Source organism: Phodopus roborovskii, unplaced genomic scaffold (assembly GCF_943737965.1).
Source record: "Phodopus roborovskii unplaced genomic scaffold, PHOROB, whole genome shotgun sequence".
NCBI classification, from domain to species: domain Eukaryota; kingdom Metazoa; phylum Chordata; class Mammalia; order Rodentia; family Cricetidae; genus Phodopus; species Phodopus roborovskii.
In genome coordinates, this window is record NW_026126693.1 from 2,179,542 (window position 1) to 2,202,137 (window position 22,596).

Sequence of the window (22,596 nt, forward strand, 5' to 3'; positions counted from 1 at the left end):
CGCCTGACATATACATGACATGTGCAATGGCATGCTTGCAGTGAGGGTTTTATGGTCCAAACTTCATTGGGCCAGAATGCTTAGAAGAATACCCTTGGTTAGCATGTAATATCTAGTTTTCCCCTCCTTTTAGTAGTCAAAGTTTTTCTCTTTTATTGGTTCATTTCTGAATCACTACCAGTGTAATATGAAATTGTAAAGTGCCAGTTCCAAGATAGGTAAAGGAGTTGGAGTACAAATTCATGTAGTCAACTATTTTATGAGTTATGTTGGGTCCTTTGGCATTTCAGAATGTGGCTGTATTTGAACATAGGGTTACTAATTAAGATGAGGTCATGCTGGAGTATCATGTGTCCCTGACCCCACATGTTTGCTGGGAAAGCTGAAGTCACATGCTACAAGCTAAGGAATTAGCAGAAGCAAGGAAAAGCCAGAAACAGCTTCTTTGCAAGTGCTAGGGCTGTTCCTGAAAATATCTCAATATAAGTTTTCTGGTTTCCAGAACCATCAAGCAATAAGTACCCTCTTTAACCCAGCTGGGTTTTTGTTGTTGTTGTTGTCGTTTTGTGTGTGGTAGGACTTGATAACCCCATCAAAGTATTTCATACTGTCAGGACTACAGTCCTTTGACTCTATATTACTTAGCTTACTCACCTGGCCTGTATTAGACTTTCAATAAATGTCTATAAAACTAATTAATTAAATAATTACTGTCAGTTCTTCTTTCTCTCACTGACCTTTTCACTGGATCTCCTCTGAGAGTCATGTTGGCTCTTCTTGCTTTTACTCTTATGCTGTCTCCTTGAAAACTTCTGTACAGCTCTCACATGTTATTGTATGTCATTACAGTTTGTGATGAGGTGCCTCTCTCCATCCCCCTGTCTCTTCAATATCAAGGGAGTTGCATTCAACTACACTGGTCCCTTGACTCATTCTACCCAGTAGAAGTGTAATGGCTGACCTAGTTAGTGATCCTACTTAGAGTAACAATTTGGCTTGCTAAGCTCAGCTCCTCCTTTTTACTCTACCAGAGGAGTCCAGCCTTTTGATATTGCAAAATGATGTTGTTATATGCAAATGTGTTGAGCCCCATCTATTGGTATCCTGGATGAATCAGCTTGCTGACAGTGGGTTGGAAAACACCTGCAAGTCTAAACATTCTATTTTGTTCTTCTGGAAATAGGCTCTGTCCCTGATAGGAAGGCTTCCCCTGGTCAATGCTGCCAGTAGATAAATTAGCCTCTCTGGGTCCACCAGAAGCACCCAGCTTTCACTGTGAAATTTATTTTTATGTTAGCCTTTTTGAATAACAAATGTGAGAGTGTCATGATTCTCTGTTCACCTCATTTCGATTTTTTTATCTTATTTTGCTCAGATGGAGGAGGCAGATGCTATTTAATGCTTCCCTCTTAACTGAACTCCCAAAAGCCTGAACAAAGAAACGTTTTCTTGCCTCTATTCAACCTTGTTAAATATTTGCACTCTATAAAAATTTAATTCATGTTCACTAATGTAATGACTGATTAAAGATAAAGAACTGTATACAAACAAGTGAGTAAAACTGCGAACTTTTTGTTGCATCATCCCTGGCACAACAATGAATAACACTAAGAGCATCTTTAAAGACCACAGTTTCATTTGCAAGAAATGTCACTCATTTCTTTTGTGGGATAAATGGTATTATGCAATTATAAACCCAAGATTATTTGGTCATAGCAAACCTTTGTTTGTTTTGTTTTCTTCAAGACAGAGTTTCTCTGTGTAACATCCCTGGCTGTCCTGGAACTCGCTTTGTAGACCAGGTTGGCCTTGAACTCAAGTAACCCTTTTAAAAAATACTTTAAATTTATTTAGTGTATACACTTTTTGCTTGTTTGTTTGGTTGTTTCTTGAAGGGATAAGATTTGAGATGGGATTTCTCTGTGTTATTCTGGTCCTGGAACTCACTCTGTTGACCAGGCTGGCCTCAAACTCAGAGATCGACCTGAATCTGCCTCCTGAGCAACTATATTATAGTATGCACCACCACACCTGACATATTTTTTGAGTGTGTGTTTGCATAGCTTCATACTATGATGCATACACTGAATTCAAAGAACAATATTCAGTAATTGGTTGTTTTTCCTTTCACCATGTGGGAATATGAGATTAAACTTGGATTTTGACTCTTGATGTAATTCTTCTGCTCCCTGGGCTGTCTCACCAGCTCCAAAGTGAACCTTGCACAAATTTTTCATTCAATATTGTTTGCTTTCATCCTTCTTCAATTCCTAATGGACTGGCTTCTTTACCCATCATTGTCCAATGAGTACCACATTTACTGAGAGGTTATATCATCAAGGATTGCTACATTGTTGGTACCTGATGATGTTGGGTCCTTTCTGTACTGGGATCCTCAGAAGCTTGGTTTACCTTGCTTATGTCCTCTTTCCATGCTGTGTTAAGGTCTGATGAGTCCCCACTGTGTCCAGGCTGCTGTCCTGAGCTCCTCCAGCTACCTTCCTCTCATGTGACTGGTAAGTGTTGGTGTAGCTCAGATTCCTGTGGGAAAGATTCTTGCTTCCACTTCCCATGAAGTCTCTCTTTTGTGGCTTAAATTATCACAAACTGTACCACAATATCATCACCCAAAGGGTTCTCTGACCCTTGATAGTCTCTGTCTCTATGAAGCTTTGGTACATATCAAGCTGATTTTGCCCTTTTCCCTTCTTGTTTGTCTTTTAATTACATAAAATCTTATCTTAACCCACTTCTTTTAATGCCCATGCCAAAAGACAATATGTCTTCTCTCTGGAGTATAAAAACAACTTACCTCTGGTCTGTGGACTTATATCCTGTTTTCTACAAATACCTTTCTACAAATACTTTCATAGAAAGTAAGCTTCTAAAATTTTGACACATTCTTGAGGAAGATTTGTTGCAGAGGGCAAGTTTTAGTTCTAACAAAACAAGATTTAGACCTCCCTTTTTCTCTCTTCCTCATTGCCTGCAGCTGTGGAGTACTCAGAACATCGTAAGCCAGTAGTGAGTACAGGCAGAAGTTCAGAGCCTGCTGTACACTCTAAATTTCCTGTGCAGCACAAAGTTCTGGATGCTTGTGTGTTGTAACAAGCTGTTGCCAACAGAATCTAGACAATGGCACGTGCCTTCACATTGCTTATTTGTGCACATGTTAAAGAGTCTGAATCTGTAAGAATCACTAATTGATTATGTCACTGAAGATTACATTATTTTCCTCTTTCCCCCTTTCAATACAAGCCAATGAATATCAAGCTTCCTAATTCTGAATAATGTACTGCTATGTTCCTAGATCAATACAGATAAGAAAAGATTTGACCAAAATTTATATTAAGACAAAGACTCCATTCTACATTACTAATTTACTAAATGATCTTTATTAATTTGTGAATTCCTAAAAGTCATAAAGCCAGTGAATGCAAAATCAAGTAAAGAAAATTTCTTCTCATCACCAGCCTATCCCTAAAGCTGACAGAATAACAGTTTTCCCAACTATTTCTAGGTTCTATGGAGCAATGTGTAATCATATGCCTATACATACATACTGCATATACACATATGTATATATGTGTATATATATATAATTTATATACCTTAAAAATTAGTCTTCAAAATATAATCATAAATACCTTTTCTGATCAATATTTCTGTTGCTCTAATTTTATTGTTTTTAAATTGTATCTTTTTCCATGTTCACAATAAACACAATATGCTGACTATATTCTGAATAAAAGCCATTATACTAGTAATAGTAAACAATATTGCAATCAATGTTCAGCAATATTTCTCAATAATGCCTTCACTTCTAGAGGAGATAGTCTCCAAGTAGGATAAATGCATCAAACCGTGTGCATTTGTACATTTTTTTTGCTTGATTAGATAGTGCTTATTTCCAAACAATTTTACAGATTCCCATTCCCAAGTTGGCATAGCCATCCTCATATCACCACTATTATATTTCTTTATCTGTGAACTTCAGGAGTACCCTTCTTCCTATTTAAGGTCAAATTGTCCCTTTGCAGGTATTTTTGTAGAATCTTCTTTGTTCTTTTACTGCAGGTTTTTTTTTTTTTTCTTCTTACTTTAAGTAGTACTTGCATTGTGTGTTCCAATAAATGCATGTGTTCTGTTGTTAATGGGAGATAAGCTATACTGGAAAAGCAAACGCATAAATAACTCAAAATAAGCATTAGGAAACAGTTCAAAGGTAACTTATGAAGTCTACCTCTTGAGAAAAATGTTTGTTCAATCATCATCCCAGGAAAATAGTCCCTAAATCTTATTCACCTAATCTTTGATGACCTCCTGAAGAAGACCTTCAGAATATCTTCTCTTCCATTTTTATTCCCTAAACCTCAACTTTATAACACAGGGGGAAAATCCATGCTTCAGCAGACTTTCTATCTATCTTCTCCTTTAAGAACATACCTTTGATAAACATTCTAATTTTCCCAAAATATGAATCCCTACATGCATTTAATTGTATTATGCTAAATTTAGTTTTTCTTGCTTTCTATATTTTTTTTCTTTTCTTCCTGTATTTTGACATCTATATTCTGATCATTTACCAAGATACAGATAGAGAACTTCTTCACAGTGTCCATAGATAAGACACATGGCCCATCTATATTCAGAAGATTGCTTGTTTAAGTAAGACTGAATTTGTCCACATAGATGGCACTCTTGGCATGGTGAAGTTCTTGAGTTGCTGTCTATTGAGTCTCTCAATCTATTAAAATTGTTATCCAGCGTCTTTAAGCTCAGCGTTGTAATAGGAGTTTTCTGGCCGGGCAGGTCCTGCTGCCTCACAGCCCCAAATGAACACAAAGACACTATATTAATTATGAAGCTGTTGGGCATTGGCTATCATTTCTTATTGGCTAGCTCGGTCTTAATTATTAACACATTTTCTATTAATGTAAGTATTCCCAATTTGTCTTCTCTTACCGGAGAAAGGTCAGGGGACCTGTTACTCCTCTGGCATCCTACATAGTGACTGACTGAGAGTGTCTGCAAAGAAAAGAAGAGTGATTTCCTGTTTGTCCCTGTTTATATTGTGATCCTACCCAGCTGCATCACTTCCTGCCTGTAGTACAGACCTCCAGACCCCTAGTGGCAGGTTTCTGCTCAGCTACATCACTTCCTGGGATACCATGATAACTCTTCTGCCTACACTTCCCAGAATTCTCCTTGTCTCCCAGTCCTACCAGTCATTCTGCCTGGCCAATCAGTGTTTTATTCATCAACCAATAAGACAAACATATATACAGAACATTCTCCCTCACAGCATTATACAGACAAAGGGTGTACTCTTGTTCTGGTTTGTGTGTTTCCTAACATACATTCATGTTTCTTGAGTGTGTAATCTAATACACTTTTTTTGACATTGTACTAAAGAATTTTCTGCTGGATGTATGTGGGGATCTGTGTGTCATAATCATCAATCTGACTTTAGATTCAGTGTAAACTAACACTGACTTGATTAGGTAAATTTTCCTCTATTGTTCATTTGTTGCTTATTTCTTACCCATTGTTTTCTCTCTCTCTCTCTCTCTCTCTCTCTCTCTCTCTCTCTCTCTCTCTCTCTGTGTGTGTGTGTGTGTGTGTGTGTGTGTGTGTGTGTGTGTGTATGTATACATGTGTTTGAACCTTGCACATACTCAGAGGCCAGAAGACTATGACAGGGTCCCACTCTAGCCCTCTCTATCCTGTTTACTTGAGACACCATAATTTATTGGTCTTAGAGCTTGCTGGGTTTTTGATTAGGGTAACTGGCCAGCAAGCCCTATTGATTTCCTGTTTCTGTCCACTACAGTATTGGGATTTTGGGTAGAGAGACAGGTAGTGTGCCTACACCTAGCTTTTTCTGTGATGGGGATCCAAAAGTTAGGATCAGTTTCCAAATCATGTGTAGTAAGTACTCTGATCCACTGAGTCTTCTCCCTGGCCCCCATTTCTTCCTTTTATAAAACCATATCTTTTTATCATTTATATGTATGTGTGCTGTATGTGGGCAATGATAGTGGGCAGAAGAGGGAATAAGATTCCCCACACCCAAGCTGGAGTTTCAGGCAGTTGTAAGTCACCTGACTTGGGTGCTAGAAATGGCACCTGGGTCCTGTGGAGGAACAGCAGGAGCCCTGACCTTCAGAGCCATCTGTTAGCCACTGTTCATTTTTATTATTCTAAACTTTATAGCCTTTACACCTGAAGTTGTACATCATATTTCTTTTAAGGTGTGTATTTGTTTTAGCTTTTGTTCTATGAGTTTTCCATGTCTACGGTCACGAATTACTAGAAGCACAGTGTTTCACTATTGTAAGTGCATTTTTTTTTCAGCTCTGAAAGTTAAAAGTCTGATGTGGGTCACAACAAATTAAAATGAAGGTATTGTCAGGTTTGGCTTCCTTCCTGTTATAGCTGAGGAAGGAAGTAGTTCCTCAACTGTTCTGTTATTTAGAGGTCATCCATGCCCAAAACCAACCAGACTGCAACACTTTCCTTTTCTCTGGAGTCAGGTGTTAATATTTTCTGTTGCCTCTTTGGCTATTAAAGTCAAGTGAAACCACTTGAATAATAAAAGACATTCTCCTACCACAAGGTCTTTTATTTTAAAATATCTGCAAATATACTGTCTGTTGGAAACCATTTCCTATTAGTTTATGTAGTACTTAATCCCTGATGCAGCACATTCCATACTCCTTTAGTTTCTGTGGCTGGAGCAACTGACCACATGCTCTTCTTGCAGAGTCCAGTGAACATGAAGAGAAAAGTGCAGGTGCCTCAGAGGAGATGCCCTCCCAGCCTTACCCTGCACCAGTGTACAGTCAGCCTGAAGAGCTAAAGGAACAGGTGGATGATACAAAGCCAACGAAGCCTGAGGAAAATGAGGACTCGGACCCACTACCTGATAACTGGGAAATGGCCTATACAGAGAAGGGCGAAGTCTACTTCATTGAGTGAGTTTTGGGCATTTCCGTGAACACTGCTCCAAAGATCATAGCAAGATATTAATGGTATTACTAATGTAAATATGGTCAGAGAAAAATTTGACTATTATTATTCCCGATAACAATTCAAAATGAGATATTGCCTCCATAGAGATAAGGGTCCTAGACAGGTATCCATAGCAAAGAATGAATTAAGCAACTGTACTCTAACACTCTTAACAATGGGATATTAAAGAGACAAATCTCCATTGTCATTATTCTCAGATTAAAAATCTCTAAGTCAGTGGTTCTCAACCTTACTACTGGTGTGACCCTTTAATACAGTTCCTCATGTTGTGGTAACCCATATTTTTGGTGCTACTTCATAACTGTAAAATTTTCAACTGTTATGAATAATAATATAAATATTTTTGCAGATGGAGGTTTATCAATGGGGCTGCAATGCAAAGGTTAAAAAAATGTTGCTTTAAGGTGTCCTTAAAAATACTTGCCTGCCTCTTTCACAGACACATGGTTCAGATGAGATTACTCTGGCTCTTTATTTCCAGAAATGATCAATAAAGCGGGTAGCAAGACTCTGGGACATGATACAGGCCGATTAAGGTTTATTCAGGGAGAATTCACTTACACAAGAAACAGATGACTGCCTCTCGTTCCCGTTCCAAGAATGTGTTCCAATCTGCTCTTGTCCCTGGCCCAGAAGTAAGAAAGAGCATCTGGGTCAGGACCCAGACCTGGACTCCACCAGTCAAACCCACACCTATCCATCCCCACACACCCCCAATCGGTGTGGGTGGGGTGGATATCTCACTACAGGTCACCATTATGTTCAGGACTTAGGTAGAATGTACTTGTTTCAAGCAAAATATTTGCTGGTAACAAAATCTATGGTTTTAACAGTTGACTCTGAAGTCAGGTGTCAACAAGATAGTTTGTGAAATAATCATACTTCCTTCTAGTAAACTCCATTGTTACTTGTCTTCATTTGTTTCTTTTCAGTGGTGGTTTGAGTGTTGCTTACAAGTTTTATTACTTACCAAAAGAGTAGGATATTGATCATTAATCCAATCTGTTGTTCTTTCAAAATTTTTTTCTAAAATATTTAAAATTAATACTGTCTTTTAGCAATACATCTAGCTTTCATATTCATTATAGCTATTAGAACAGCTTTTAAAATTATAGTTAGAATAATTGTACATATTTAGCAACATAGAACATTATAATTTTATACAAGTATGAAATGTACAATAATTTTATTGAGGCAATTAATGATTCCATCCTCTCATGTGATATCATTTGTATATCTTGAGAACACTCTGACTTCTACAGCTTTATGTAATGGATAATTAGCTGTAAACTGTAAATACCCTGTCATTGCATTCAGCTAAATAATTTTTAAATAAACTCTAATGTAGAAGGACTTGACACAAAATTAAACCATTGATATGAATAAGACAAACAAAAGGTTAAAACTAAAACTTTTACAAACATGCAACTCAATCCTTCCAAATTATATGAACCTCAAAGGAAAAATATAATAGAAAATTGAAATTCTCAGTGTTGGGAGTAGATAAAAAGTACATATGCTCTGACTACTCAAGAAAGATATTAAAACTGTGCTCCCTTTCCCAACCTACAGTGATTTATAACTTAGATCTCCATAGGCAGAGCTCAGTTGTGAAATTGAAATGTTACCACATACCAATATTTAATTCTCACGTGAAGCTGGAAACATTGATACATGCAGCCCAAGGAATCCACACTCAGGTAATTACTTGGTGCTCTGCTTGACTCCAACATGAATGAGAAATTCAGTGTTTTACTAAAATGAATCAATTACCTTTATATTTTGGCAAATCTAAGTTTATATTTTTGAAGAATAAAATCTCTTGCATGACTTTTATTTATATAATCAATGACACTGAGCTATCTGTTATCAGTTGAAAGGAAGAAATTATGTATATTTTGTTAAATATAACCAACTAAAAATCCTAGAAACATAATTTTAATATTGATTAATAGCATGACATCATTACAGACCAAGTCAGACACTGACATTCAAGGCAAGAAATGCTCAGAGCAATGAGACTGATGAAATACATGTATTAATTATGCAACACAGGATAGGTCAAGATATGTGGAAATAATGAAATAAAATACACTAGCACAAGTAGGTTAAAGAATCCTTTCTATATAATGTTTCCAATAATGCAATTATGAAAACCTTGGTTTGTGCTTATAAAGTATAATTCTGTCAGGTTTAGGGACTGTGAAGAAAAGGAAATTTGCAAGTCAGAAGCCATTCCCTATGTTTAAAATATTGGAGTTCTATCTGGAAGTGAGAGTATAACAAGATGATTGTATTATTATTCTCCTCAGTCTGCCAGTACTGGTGTTAAAAGACTCATAAAATTTTCTTGTTGCTGTCAATCCTATTATCAGGTCAGGAATGAAAGACAAGTTATCCTAAACAGTAAACAACATTTTAATTTTATGATATTGTTCAGTAATTGATAAGCCTAGACAAGACCTAACAAATTGTCTTATTTTTCTAGTTCTGGGAAGAGACAACATAGCCAAGGCAACATATACATAGAAAGAAGTTACTGTGGGCTTGCTTACATTTTAGTCCATGACTATCATGGCAGGGAGCATGACAGCAGGCAGGCATTGTACTACAGCGGTATCTGAAACCTTATGTCTTGAGACTAACAACAGTGAGTCAGAAAGAGACAGAGAAGCTAACTGGGAGTGGGCCTGGATTAGTAGCTGAGGTTACACTAAGGTCCAACAGCTAGAGGCAGAAGGAGATAGTTACTGGAAATGGTTGGACTTTTGAACCTTCAAAGCCCATCCCTTGTGACATACCTCCTTCCAGTTTCACCATCTGAGGATCAATCTTTAAATAAAACAGGAGACTATGTGAGCCATTCTAACTCAAGCCACCACAGAGGCGAGAGGGTAGAAGACTTGGGAAGTTACTCTCATGTAGAGTAGAACTGTCCTGATTTAGGAATTGTTCTTACAAAAACTCTCATTTCTGGGTAAATTGAGGGTAATATACTAAAAAAGTCCTTGGAAATAGCTGCTTATTTTTCATTTTGCTAGATCATTAGTTCTTTTGAAAGGTAAGCATGGAATTGATATGTTCTCCCCCCCCCCTTTGGCTTTTTTTTTTTTCTGTGATGCTAGAGGGATCAATTAGAACTATATCAGGAACAGAGATAGGTTTAGGTGGGACATTAAGACAGAACAGAGTAAACAATTCCTCTCTGTTGTAGCCAGAGAAGTGATCTCAAGTAGACATATCTAGCGTGTCAGGAAAATGAAGATGTGTAGAGTGCAGGTTGAAGTGATGAACTAGGAAGCAATGTGGCTGTACTGCTCTGCCAGGTTCCTGTGCATTGTGGAAGCAGCTCTACCCACTGTTCCATCTCTCTGTCCTCTGAAAAGGTTAGTGTGAGTCCACTCCACTCCCTGAGCTCAGGTACCACAGGAGGTACCTGAACTGAGACCAGGTGTATGAGTTCTTTCGTCCCTCCTTTCCAAGCTTCCTACTTACTCTCATTCTGTGCTGCACTGTTCTTTTCTTTCTCAACTACATGTGACAAATAAAATAACATAAAATAAAATAAATCAGCATTTCCACATAATATCATCATTTTGTTAAGTACCTCTGATGCTATCACCAGGAATTTGAGAAAGACTCTGTACTATAGGTTATTTTGTATTTTTCATAATTAATTTGTTTGCTTCTTCCAGAATGAGTTCTCTATCACATAAAAGCATAATAAATACCTTTCCTGAGCTACCATTTCACTTTCATGATAGTATTTTTTGATGATCATATACTCATATTTTTGGTTGTGAGCCTAGCCTTTAACAGCTGAGCCATCTCTTCAGCATAATGGCCATATATTTTTAATTAATTAATGAAGGCCAGGTTATTTTTATTTGGTTGTACAACTAGTGCTTGCTTTGTTCTAATTAAGAAAATCTTGTCCATCTTATATTTCCTATAAAAATGAATAAATTATAAATGTTGTTGATTTATCTTTCAAATACCTAGATCTATAATACATATTTTAATCATAATCCATTTAATATTGTATTTTGTATGTGATATAATATAGAAATCATAATTTTATTATTCTAAAAATATATCAATTTTCTAGCATTCTTTAATAAATATACCATTATTTCCTTAAAAAAACAAAAGTTGCCAGGAAACATGTATATTAAAGGAGACTGACAGGAGGAAGTCGTAGGGCAGCAAGAAACTTCTTAAATACTGAGCTATGATGCTTCCAAGAGAAACCCTGTAGCAACGTTACAGTAACAGAAAACCAATCAAGAAGCACCAGCAGAAACACACACACACACACACACACACACACACACACACACACACACTCACATATTTCTGATGGCTAATTAGCATTGCATTGTGTCTAGCTATTCTTTCCCTTGTGGATAAAACACTTCAAATCTTTTAGTAATTGTCAAAAATACCAATTTTACATTCTAATTTAAATTGAATAGTTTATTTAAAATGCAAATGGAGATGTCACCTAAATAAGTAAACTAAATATTTATTCAAGTATTTTAAGAGAGGAAAAAGAGTAATGGAGAAGAGGAGAAGAAAGGGGAAAGTGGCCTTGTGTTTGTGACACACACTCCCAATCCAAGCACTGGGGAAGCAGAGTCACGTAGATCTCTGTGAGTTCAAGGCCAGCCTGGTGTACAGAACCAGTTCCAGGACAGGTTCCAAAGCAATACAGAGAAACCCTGTCTCAAACAAAACAAAACAAAACAACAACAACAAAAAAAAAACAGAAAAAAAAAAAAGAAAGGAAGGAAGGAAAGAAGAAACGGGAGGGGGGTAAAGAAGAAACATGAGATAGGAGGGGGAATTTCACCTTCAGAGGCCCTGATGTCCAGTGGCAGTGATGACAGCACCTCCCATACCCTTTATTTCCAGCAGGAACCTCTCCCCAGCAAATTTGACTGAATTTTGTCTTCTGTGAAAATAAGATCATTATGAAACAAAAATAGAAAATAAACAAGATCTCTATATAATATTGGTATATTTGTCTAATCAAACATGAATATAAACATTGTAGTTTAATTAAGGTGACAAGCAATTCTATTTGTCTTCTATGCAACAACGTTTGAAAATATTTATTTTGTACCACAGAATGTCTTATAGGTGTCAGGTTTTTTTTATTATTTTTAAACGTGTGTGTGTGTGTGTGTGTGTGTGTGTGTGTGTGTGTGTGTGTGTGCGCGCGCTGCGCGCGCGCTACATATGTGCAAATGCTGCAGGAAACTAGAAAAGGTGCATTGGATCCCCAGGATTGAAGTTATGAGCAGTTGTGAACTGCTGACCAATGGCACTGGTAGCTGAATTCAGGTCCTTTGGAAGAGCAGGAAGAAGTCTTAATGGCTGAACCATCTCCCAATCCCCTTTAGATAACAATTTTTGTTGTTGTTATTTTCACACTGATAAATTAATGAGACATTTCTGTTTCCCACATTTTAAAGTTACTTCTTTAAATAAATGGTAAAGGCAGGTATTTTACTATTTAGAATGATATTTTAGTAGGGAGAAACAACTACCTGATAAAGCTCTATTAGCAAAGTAGTTTTAAATTATGAGTGAACATATTCTCCCAAACATACTTTCTAACAGTAATAATAACTTATACCTGCAATTTTGAGCTACATTGTATAAAAAGCTGTGAGCTTCCTTGACTCATCATCATCTTCATTAATATATTATCCTTTATAATAGGCAGAACATTCATAATAAATTCAAATCAGAAATATGTGAAAGAAATTTTGAATGATTAATCCTATAATGAATGCTCATTTTTTTCAGGCTGTATTTAGATTACCTTAACAAAATAGCTAATATGTCAAGCATTCACACTCTGTTCACTTAATCCTCATATAGGAATGTGAGGCTTGCATAAGTCAGTAGCTACTTGCCAAGAAGCTGTGTAACCAAGGAAAGTTAGAGTCCCTATTCCTATTTAACAAATATTTACTATAGACACGCTGTGTGCCCTGAACAATTTTAAACATGCAGTTTTCAAAAAACTAACAAACTGTATGGTTGCATCCGTCTCCAGGAGCCTTACTGTTCAAGGATCACTGTGGTATCTAATTTACATATACTATCACATAGACACATTATAAAGGGCTTGATTTGTCCTTGTTTTATAAACAAGATTCTGAGGCAGTCTTAGATATAGTAGCCATCTCAAAGTCCCATAGCTGTTACCTCCAATATGTAAACAAACATTAGACAGAGTGAACAAAAAAATGTTACAAACTCTTTCTGTCTAGTGTTTCTTGACCTGAAATACCCTATCTAGCAGAGCAGCCACAGGGTTAATCTCGACTTACATGCTTGGGAATCCCATTACATTGCTTCTTTGTTGTCAAGTCAGTTTAGTCACTAACATAAAAGGGGCTATGATTGCTTTGGCAAAAATCAAAGAGGCAACAATAACCTATTTGTTTACTCCTGTCTTCAAGAATGGTGCAGATGTTATGTCATCTTAAATACTGCATTTTTCAATGTAGGGTTTTGAAACTAGAATCACATATGTGAAAAATGTATTATCTCCATGCCCAAGATGAAACTCTGAACATACATACATATACACACAGAGGCATGCACACACAATGTTTCCTTTTTGTTGCTAAGTTTAAGTAAATGACCATTAATCATGTCCAACAAACAAATTTTTCACTTGTTTCTTAGGAGATAAAATATTTTGGAACTCTATGGGAAGAAATATAAACTATTTTTGGTATGTGGCAACATCAGAACAATACTTTCTCTTCCAGACTTGGAACACTACTTCCAGGCACAAAACTTGGATTTACTTTGCTATATGTTTTATGAAAATATTAGGTATATTTCATATTATTGTGTTCAAATTCTGAACCCCAAAATCACCAAGAGACCTGATCCAACCCAAAAACAAAGAGTCTTTAATTAATTAATGAGCTAACTGTATTAACTGGGTTCTTCTGTCCATTTGACATGGCACATGGAGCAAGAAGGACCCAGAGGGACCACAAGGCAGGGAATTTATTGGGGTGGATCAAGGGGAGTGTCTGGAGTCTGCAACAGTCTCGGGTTTGTTAAATGCATGAAAAGAAATGTGATATAAATTCACAATTTCAGATGCTTATGAAAATTTATAGGCATATTAATTAAGAAACATTTCCCATAGCAGTCACTGACAAAAGTTTTTTATGGGTATGGCATATATATGAATATGAAAAGTAGTGAAACTTTTAGTAGCATCTTAAAACAAAAATTTCCAAAGTTAATTATCAATAAAATATATCCAATCAATTATATATATTGAGCCTCTATTTGTTCCTTTTGAATGATAATATAGAAAGAAGATAACTTCTTTGGGAAATGAGATAATACTGAGACATAGGGTAGAATAAAGTTATATGCCTTAAATATTTTTGTTTGGATTTTAATAAAACATAGTCATTAGTTTGTATTATTTTTATTCCAAATCTATACAATGAGTACCCTTGAAGCCTGAGTGTTGTTACACATTCCAAGGAACTGTTGACAACCTCTGTTCATCTTTTTATAGACAATGGGAAGAAGCATTGTATTAGTGTACTCACCAAATTTGAATTGTAAAAGTTCCAAAATTCATACAGTGGTAGAAACATTGTTTTGACCCATGTGAAAATATATGAAGAAAGACAGAATAAAAGGAAAGCTATTAATAGAAAGAAAATGGGAAGGAAACGATGTCTTTCAATTCAATTTGAAGTGGGTTGCTCTTACAGATTCACTATACATACCTAAAAACAGTATGAACTGCAGGAAATTTTCAAGTTTTGTTTCTAATGATCACTGTACCTAGTGATGTCATTTAGTCATTAACTTAATTTTTTGACAGTGCATGGAATTGAGCCCAGAGTTTTATGCCTACTCCACAAACACTTTGCCACTAAGCTATAACTCCAACTATTATTTTAGTACAATTCTAGCTATAACTCCAAAATTATATATAGACACAAGTTCTTTAAAGGCTTTTATTCTGGGAGTGGGGGTGAAGGGAGTCAGCTTTGAAGGAATACAGTCTAATTTGCCAGTGACTTGAATAGAGAATTTAAGTTGGTAGGGCATTTTTCTACTGGAATTATTGGTGCCCACTGGCCCCAAGTGCTCTCTTTAACCTCTATGTACATGTAATTTAATGTAACAAAATGCCTGCAGAGTACAAGGCAATCAGCACTTTCAGGGGAATTTAGTGATTACAACACTCAAATGGTATGAAAGTTTTCTTCTGAATGACTGGCAGGAGATCGAACTAGATCCCTGAAAACCACTGGAGAAATGAGAGGCAGTGTCTGTGCTTTTCTGCAAAATGTCTGTTATTTTTTAACCTGCTGCTTTATCAGCTTGCCAAAGGTTAAGGTCACAGGATGTCTAGGTACTCCCAATCCTTGTGCAGGTCAATCTGTGGTGTCTTCCAGGGTATCTTGATATGAATTTAAACTAGAATTGCACATTTTAATGAAATTCCTGTGCTGGTTTATTATAGCCCTTGGTGTGTAGTTTAATATTGGATATAAATTTGGATATAAATATCAGACAAACCCTGTGATTTAGATTATCATCAAGATTATTAATTGTGGCAACAACTAAACCTGAATAAGCTGTTGACAGATTCTTTTCATGGTCATTTAGCTTCATCTATAGAAGCATGTGAATCAAGACACCACTATGATTCAAAGTAAATGTGTTCCATTTACTCCCCAGAATAGGGATATTCTCTGTGCAAATGAAACCTAAGTAGGTCCATCTCAGTTAAAGCACAGTATGAATAAGTCCATCTGTAGAAGCATGATATAAGATTAACAGCACTAGCATTTCCTTTCCATGTAATTTTGGTGGCACACATCTTGGATGGATATAGAAAATTGATGCTGAGCACCTGAATCTTCCCTAGCTAGGGAAGGGAAAAGAAATGCCTTCCTTGAATTTGAGAAAAGATAGCATTCAGATTGGGATGAGGGAACTTCAATGATTCCATTTTGTACAGTTTCCTGCCCAGCATTAAATCCTATCCTCAAATGGAATTATAAAGGTTTAAAATACATAATTTAAGGGAAGTGGGAAAGCTATTTAGTGTGTTGTTTCCCAAATGCATTAAAAATATCCCCTTTGTAAGGCATCTGGAGGAGCATGCAAATTACAAGGCTGCTGAGAGCCACTATTGAAAACAACTGTGCTGTGTCTTCATGTGATGCTTAAGACAATTACTGGAGGTAACTACTACCCACATTTCTTCCAGAATCATTTCTAAAGAACAGCTAAAAATACTGTTAACTCTAAGAGACTCAACCTGTCAAAATGTATTAAAGTGACACACTGCTAACTCTAGTTCAACCCAAAAATTCATTCTGTAATGAAATGCTTCATTACAGGAAAAAAATCTCAGGAAAGCTGGGACACTCACAGCTCTCTCCTAAATTAGCAGGTATTTGAGACCTGTGCTAGTGTGGCAGAGGAATGGTAATTTGACTCCTGTGGAGGTAATACTAATGGCCCCTTAATACACATCAATAGATATATTTGCTTTTATGAATATGTCTAAAGAACCTAGGAATTACTTTTCTCCAAAAGGAGTAAGGAATTTAGAAAGAGCCAAGTGTGGGTCAAAAGGGGGGACATTTCTGTACCTTGCTTACCTTCCAATGTATTCCTCTACCTGATACAAACTTGGATATCAACATGCATATATGTCCCCCAACTGAGGCACCTGTGCACTTTTCACTGAGGCAAGTGGTTCTCTTCTATTAGAAAATGATAATGGCATACCTACTGCAGGTGTTCTAATCCTCTTATTTTGGGTATGCAAAACCTCAACCTCAATTTGGAGAAAAGAATAGATGACATTGACATCTGGCTAGGACCAGATGATATGTCCGTAATAGCTCCAGGCCTCTTGAGACATGGTAATGTGGCATCACCAGTCTTCACACATGTCAAACTGGGGGACAGGAAAAGCTGGCAGACTTGCTAGATGCTGTATGCTTTCTTTAGTCATAAGCAGTACCATGATTGAACTAGCAGAGCTCCATTCAGATATGCATCCATTGCTGAAGACTTCATGAAGCTAAAGGAAGGTACAGGTAGTATTTTCTTCTTACCTCACATCAACAACAAAAGGACAAGGGAATTTTCTTCAGGATCTTGCTTTTCATAACTCATAGATCTTAATGTCTGTGGTAGTTAGTTTTGCAGATTTTTGTTGTGTGTTTTTGTCAGCTTGACACAAACTACAGTCACCTGGGAAGAGGGAACAACCTCAATTGAGGAGTTACCTCCATCAGAATGGCCTGTGGGCATTTTCTTGATTAAAGATTTATGTGGGTCATAGCATTTGTCACAGCAATGGAAAGAAAAGTAGAACAATGTTCTCAAATAAGAGGTGTTCTCATTGAAGCAGAGCAAGATGCCCATGTAGAAATTGCCAATTGAAAAATACTTTGCTGCCTCAGGATGGCTTTCCACAGTCCATTTTGGCTCCACCCTCCCCTGGTCCTGGAGTGAAATCTCCTTTGTGATGTATAAACAGTTGCATGATTCGACTAATAACTGTACTCTCTAGGAAAATTTTCTGATCTTCACTTCCAGTACATCTGATGGTCTAGCTAACATCTGAGGCTTTGCTATAACCAAAAAGAAAAATAGAGAAAATGCATGTCCTTGTGAACATATTGATCTCCACAGTTCTACATCTCCACTAAGTAGGCTGTGATCTGGACCTAATGACTACTTAACCTGTGATTACTCTTTTGTGTTCCTTTCATTGCTCTTCTGATTCTTCCTCATACTTCACAATACCCATTACTTTGCCTTTTCTCTTCTTGAATGTTAAATTGCTGGTTATTTGTCCATTGTCCAATGACCGCACTTGATCCACCTGTACAGAGTCAACTTCTTAGTTCTAATAACCAGTTGAGCCATTGAGTGGTCCTTGAATTATAATGAATAAAGCTTCCCTGGGTTGCTTATCAATGACAGAGATTTGTACCAGCCCTGCCCCCCACGTTATATTTCCCTCCCCCACAAAGAACAGGACTTGGTAGTACATGGAAAACCCCAAATATATTGCTAACAAGTCCACCAGGTGACCCCAACACAAGAACCCAGCACCCCTTTAAAAAAGTCTCTCTCCTCTGGGGGATGTTTCTTTTGCTTCTAGATACCTGGAGTGAGGACAAGAAAACATTTTTTTTTTCTCCTCAAAAAGAGTTTTTTGTTATGTTTTTTTTTTCATTCCTAGAAATACCATTTCAAAAATATTAGCATGCAGGTAATTTTTTTTAATCTATTACCTTCTTGGCTAGGATGAAAGTACTTAGGAGCAATATAGCTTAATGTGAGTAAATGAAATTGCTATTAATCACTTTTGAAGAAAATGTAGGAATCTTGGGAACATGCTATAATTGTCCTCACTTTTGCACTGTCTCCATCAGCTCTGTAGTTAACAGAAACAATTGTTTATGAAAAGCATGGTTTAATATGAAAATACTGTGTCTGCAAAAGGCAGGAAACAACGTCAGAGAGTAAGGACTCTGCTCTCCCAACTGGAGAATCCTGTATTTGTAATAAATTCCTTTCGCTCCGGATGAGTTCTGCATTTTCAATGAGGTTAACTTGGCAACATTCTAGTTGATTTTAATAAAAATAGCTGCTCTGAGGACAGGGAGCTGAGGTTGCCAAATTTACAGCTGCCTTGCACAATTACTCTTACACCTCCTTCAGGGCTACTTAGAACCAGTAAGCAAATTAAGTGTATCGATTGCAATTTTGTTGAACTAACACGGCTTATTTTTTTTTTCTTAAGGAATAAACTTGGCTCCTTTTCGTATGTGTCTTTTCAGAGTGATTTCTTTTCTTTTCAGCCATAACACAAAGACAACATCATGGCTGGATCCACGACTTGCGAAAAAGGCTAAACCTCCAGAAGAGTGCAAAGAGAATGGTAGGTTATGAAGTTTTTATGTTCTTCAACAGTGCACTTTGAGGATGTTTGTGAGTTCTTAACAGAGATCCTTATGTAAAAAGCCAGCGGTCTGACTGAAACCATTTATAAATGCAATATTTACTGCTAGGATAGGAGAGGAAACTCCTCTGCATTTCAACGGGGCCATGTGGTTTTGCTGTCCCTCCCCAAGGAGATGCTGCAGAATATCACATCCTTGTCTTGTCTGTGCTTTCTCTGTGACCTCTGGCCTGACTTTCTCCCACCTACTATGGATGTTTTGTTTGCAATATATCTCTCGGAGGGTTCTTGTCTTTTAACTGAAGTCGGATAGGACACAGAGAAAAACAGTGTTGCAGAACTGTAATTAATACTTGCTGTCATCTTCAAAGGCAATGACATTCTGCTGCTTGAGGGTCCCAGGTGATCCTTACTGTGGCATAAACACAGAGGCTTGCTTAAAATGGACTGTTTGCATGCATGAGAAGAGTTGATTTTTTTTAAAATAGAGTCTTAGATGAATGCAAGCCTTGTTTTTAAATTGGTAAATTACATAGATGAACTCTGTAATTGATGGTCCTTACAATTCCTAAAAATTATTTAGCTTATGTCAAAATGAGTTCTTACCATTTACTTAAAGTAAATAGTAGACTCTCCTAATGGTTTGTTATTTGATCACATTCACAACCTTTTTTGGATCAAACTTTTAGGGTCCTGGATGGAAGCATATATTGCTGATAGGATAAGAGTGATGGAGCATATATAAACCTTTTAAAAGTTTGTTTTAAGTTAAGACTAATTCTCTCTAATTCTAAAAGCTCTTTTCTTTTAACAATAACTCTAACTTCCAGAAATAATATTTTGGGTTCCTACTATAAAAGCAAGATAAATATATCTACTATCATGTTAAAGTAAAAATTAGAAAATTCAATTATATATATGTATATAAACAATTTAATCAAACCTGTATTTAACTTTTTTTTACAATTGTATATATTACCTTTTTAGAACACAACTGGTATATCTTGTACAATTATTATATAATCTAACTTTTCAGCACAATTAGGTTATTGCATTGACACCACTAAGACATGTATTGCAAATTACAGACTATAAACCAAAATTACCTGGTGTGTCACAACTGAGAGTTACAATTTACTTAGGCACAGGTGTATAACCTTAGTATGTTTTCCTTAAATAAATCTAACAATTTTTTAGTTTGTGAATGCTGCATTTCTCTGCTATCTGGCTCCTTTAAGTTGTTCTTCTCATTTGAAATAAACCACTAAGATCAACACACTATGTCCCACAAGGCATGTACAAACAATACTGTACATTTTACAGTATTCCACAGTTAATTTCTGCACATCTATATTTGTCTGGGTTCTCTGGATGACAGATGCTAAGGTACAATGCTAATGACTGAAATTGTGTCATTGAAAAATGAGATTTAGCGACCACTTGGTCAGAATGTCTTAGTGCTGGTCAGTTTCTGTTCATTTTCATTTTCTGAAAAATAATTCATAGATGGGTTTCAAGACATTAAAAACATTAAAAATTTGTTTCATTTGAACACTATTATTCAGGACACATAATCTATGCTTTCTTGCCAAGAAGAGTGCTTTGGGGTAATACCATTTCTCCTGTTGTTATATTTTCTTTTCTTTAAATAACATGCACTACTACTGAGTGTTTAAATCGTAAGGGATTGCTTTGGGGCTGTTGGTTAAGCCGACTGTGCTTCACAGTCAGCTCAGACACATGAGGTCAGCGTAGTAATTTTGTGAATTATGGAAAGTGTGTAAAATATGTATTCAAAACCTGTAGGTCTTCCATATGGTGCTGTATTTCTCCATCTAAGAGACCCCCTCCCTCTCCAGGCAGAGAGAGTCACTGTCACTTGCTATAATCCAATCTAAAATGGATCCAATCTGAAGCTGGGTTGAACTCAAGTGAGAGGAGGCAGATCTCTGGTTTGTCCTCATTCTCTGGGCATTTGTGTGCCAGGGTTTTCAGCTAACAGCCTAGTCTAGTACAGCTTGGCAAATGGTGTCTGAAAGGGGGCAGATAGGCTTCAAAGGTCACCCCAGCATCTTCATGCCTATTTAGACTACAGCAGTCAAAGTGAATATATATATATATATATATATATATATATATATATATATATATATATGAAGGTCATTATGTTCCAAGAAATCCTTACTTGTACACATGAGAATGTAACTTTTGTATGTTTTCATGTAACAAAGCAATCTTACTTCCTTCCATAGCTGTTTAAAATGAATAAACTTCACTCTTGGACAACATAAAATTAAAGGGGGCTAGATTTGATACCTTGGAGGATTGCAGTAAGTGTCATTATGAGGGACCTTTCTCTTGGCAGGTCTTGAACACTTGTATTTTTAAATAATTTATTCTCAAGAACTGTAGAAAATTTTGGATGTTTTTGTTTTGTTTTGTCCTGTTTTTAATTTCCAGGAATTTTAGCTTAGCTTTTGTATGTATGTCCTTGTGGGCCCTGCAGTTGTTGGAATTTCACAAATGTTGGGAGTGTCCAAGGAATCACCTATTTATATTCTGTGTTTCATTACTATAATCTCTAAGGATTCTCAATCAATGTGCTCATTTCCCTCACCTCCATCAAGTCCTCTTCACAAATAAGGTCTGAACTAAGATTTTTAAGATGCCCAGGTCAATATGAGGAGCTAGACATCTTAGTGAATCTCACCAGGTTTCTCTGCTACACGGAATTTTAAACTTTTAATCTACCTGCAGCCTACTGGACATATTTGGCCAAGGATAGCTATGAACAAATACAAATATAAACATTCTCAAATACTTGATGAGAATTTCCATTAGTTAAGTGTGTGTGTGTGTGTGTGTGTGTGTGTGTGTGTGTGTTGAAACTTGATCAAGGACTTTTCAAAACTGAACTTTCTAGATGACCACATCAGGTTGTACTGTCAAAAGCAAGGTCGTTCTCTGATTCCTTTATTTTCAACATTTTACCCAGATTTGCACATAGGTCAGTCCTACCTGGAAGGGGAAATTTAAGTTCAGCTATTTTAAAATGTGGTTTGGGGGAAAGAAACATTTTCAATATATAACCCTGTCCAGACTGGCCTCTGCCTCACAATCCTCCCACCTCACTGTTCTGAGTATTGGCATTATGGGTATGTGGCACCGTAGCAAGCTTCTTAGGGTTGAGTGCCGTGTGTGTATGAGTACTTGCTGTGGATTTGTTACTATATACATCTTCACATCTCTTTATATAGGTGCATAATTTCTTGTCAGTTATAATTGAAAGCTAAGTGAAAGAAAAATGGGAAGAGTTCTCAAATGACTCTTAGGAAGAGAAAAGGGGCCAAGAACATTTCTCCTTGGTGTCAGAGGAGAAAGGATGGTCTGATTTGAATATGTGTGAAATGAATGCCTTTTCTGTTTTCAGGAAAGCAACTACTTGGCCCTTTTAATTTGATAGTTAATATACCCACTAAACCTAAAAGCAATTCCATTCTCATAAAATCATTTAAAATACCAGAGTCATTGTGCTCTGTGAATCTGTCATATCACTG

General features: G+C 36.6%; 1 protein-coding gene across 1 annotated transcript in view; it reads left to right on the forward strand.

Moving 5' to 3' along the window:
- Window positions 1-22,596, forward strand: part of Magi2 (membrane associated guanylate kinase, WW and PDZ domain containing 2) — a 1,383,694-nt gene that overhangs the window by 926,462 nt on the left and 434,636 nt on the right. The window contains exons 5-6 of the mRNA XM_051174837.1: window positions 6,767-6,977; window positions 18,939-19,018. Of these exons, the coding sequence (XP_051030794.1) occupies window positions 6,767-6,977; window positions 18,939-19,018 (291 nt within the window). The remainder of the gene's footprint in view (window positions 1-6,766; window positions 6,978-18,938; window positions 19,019-22,596) is intronic.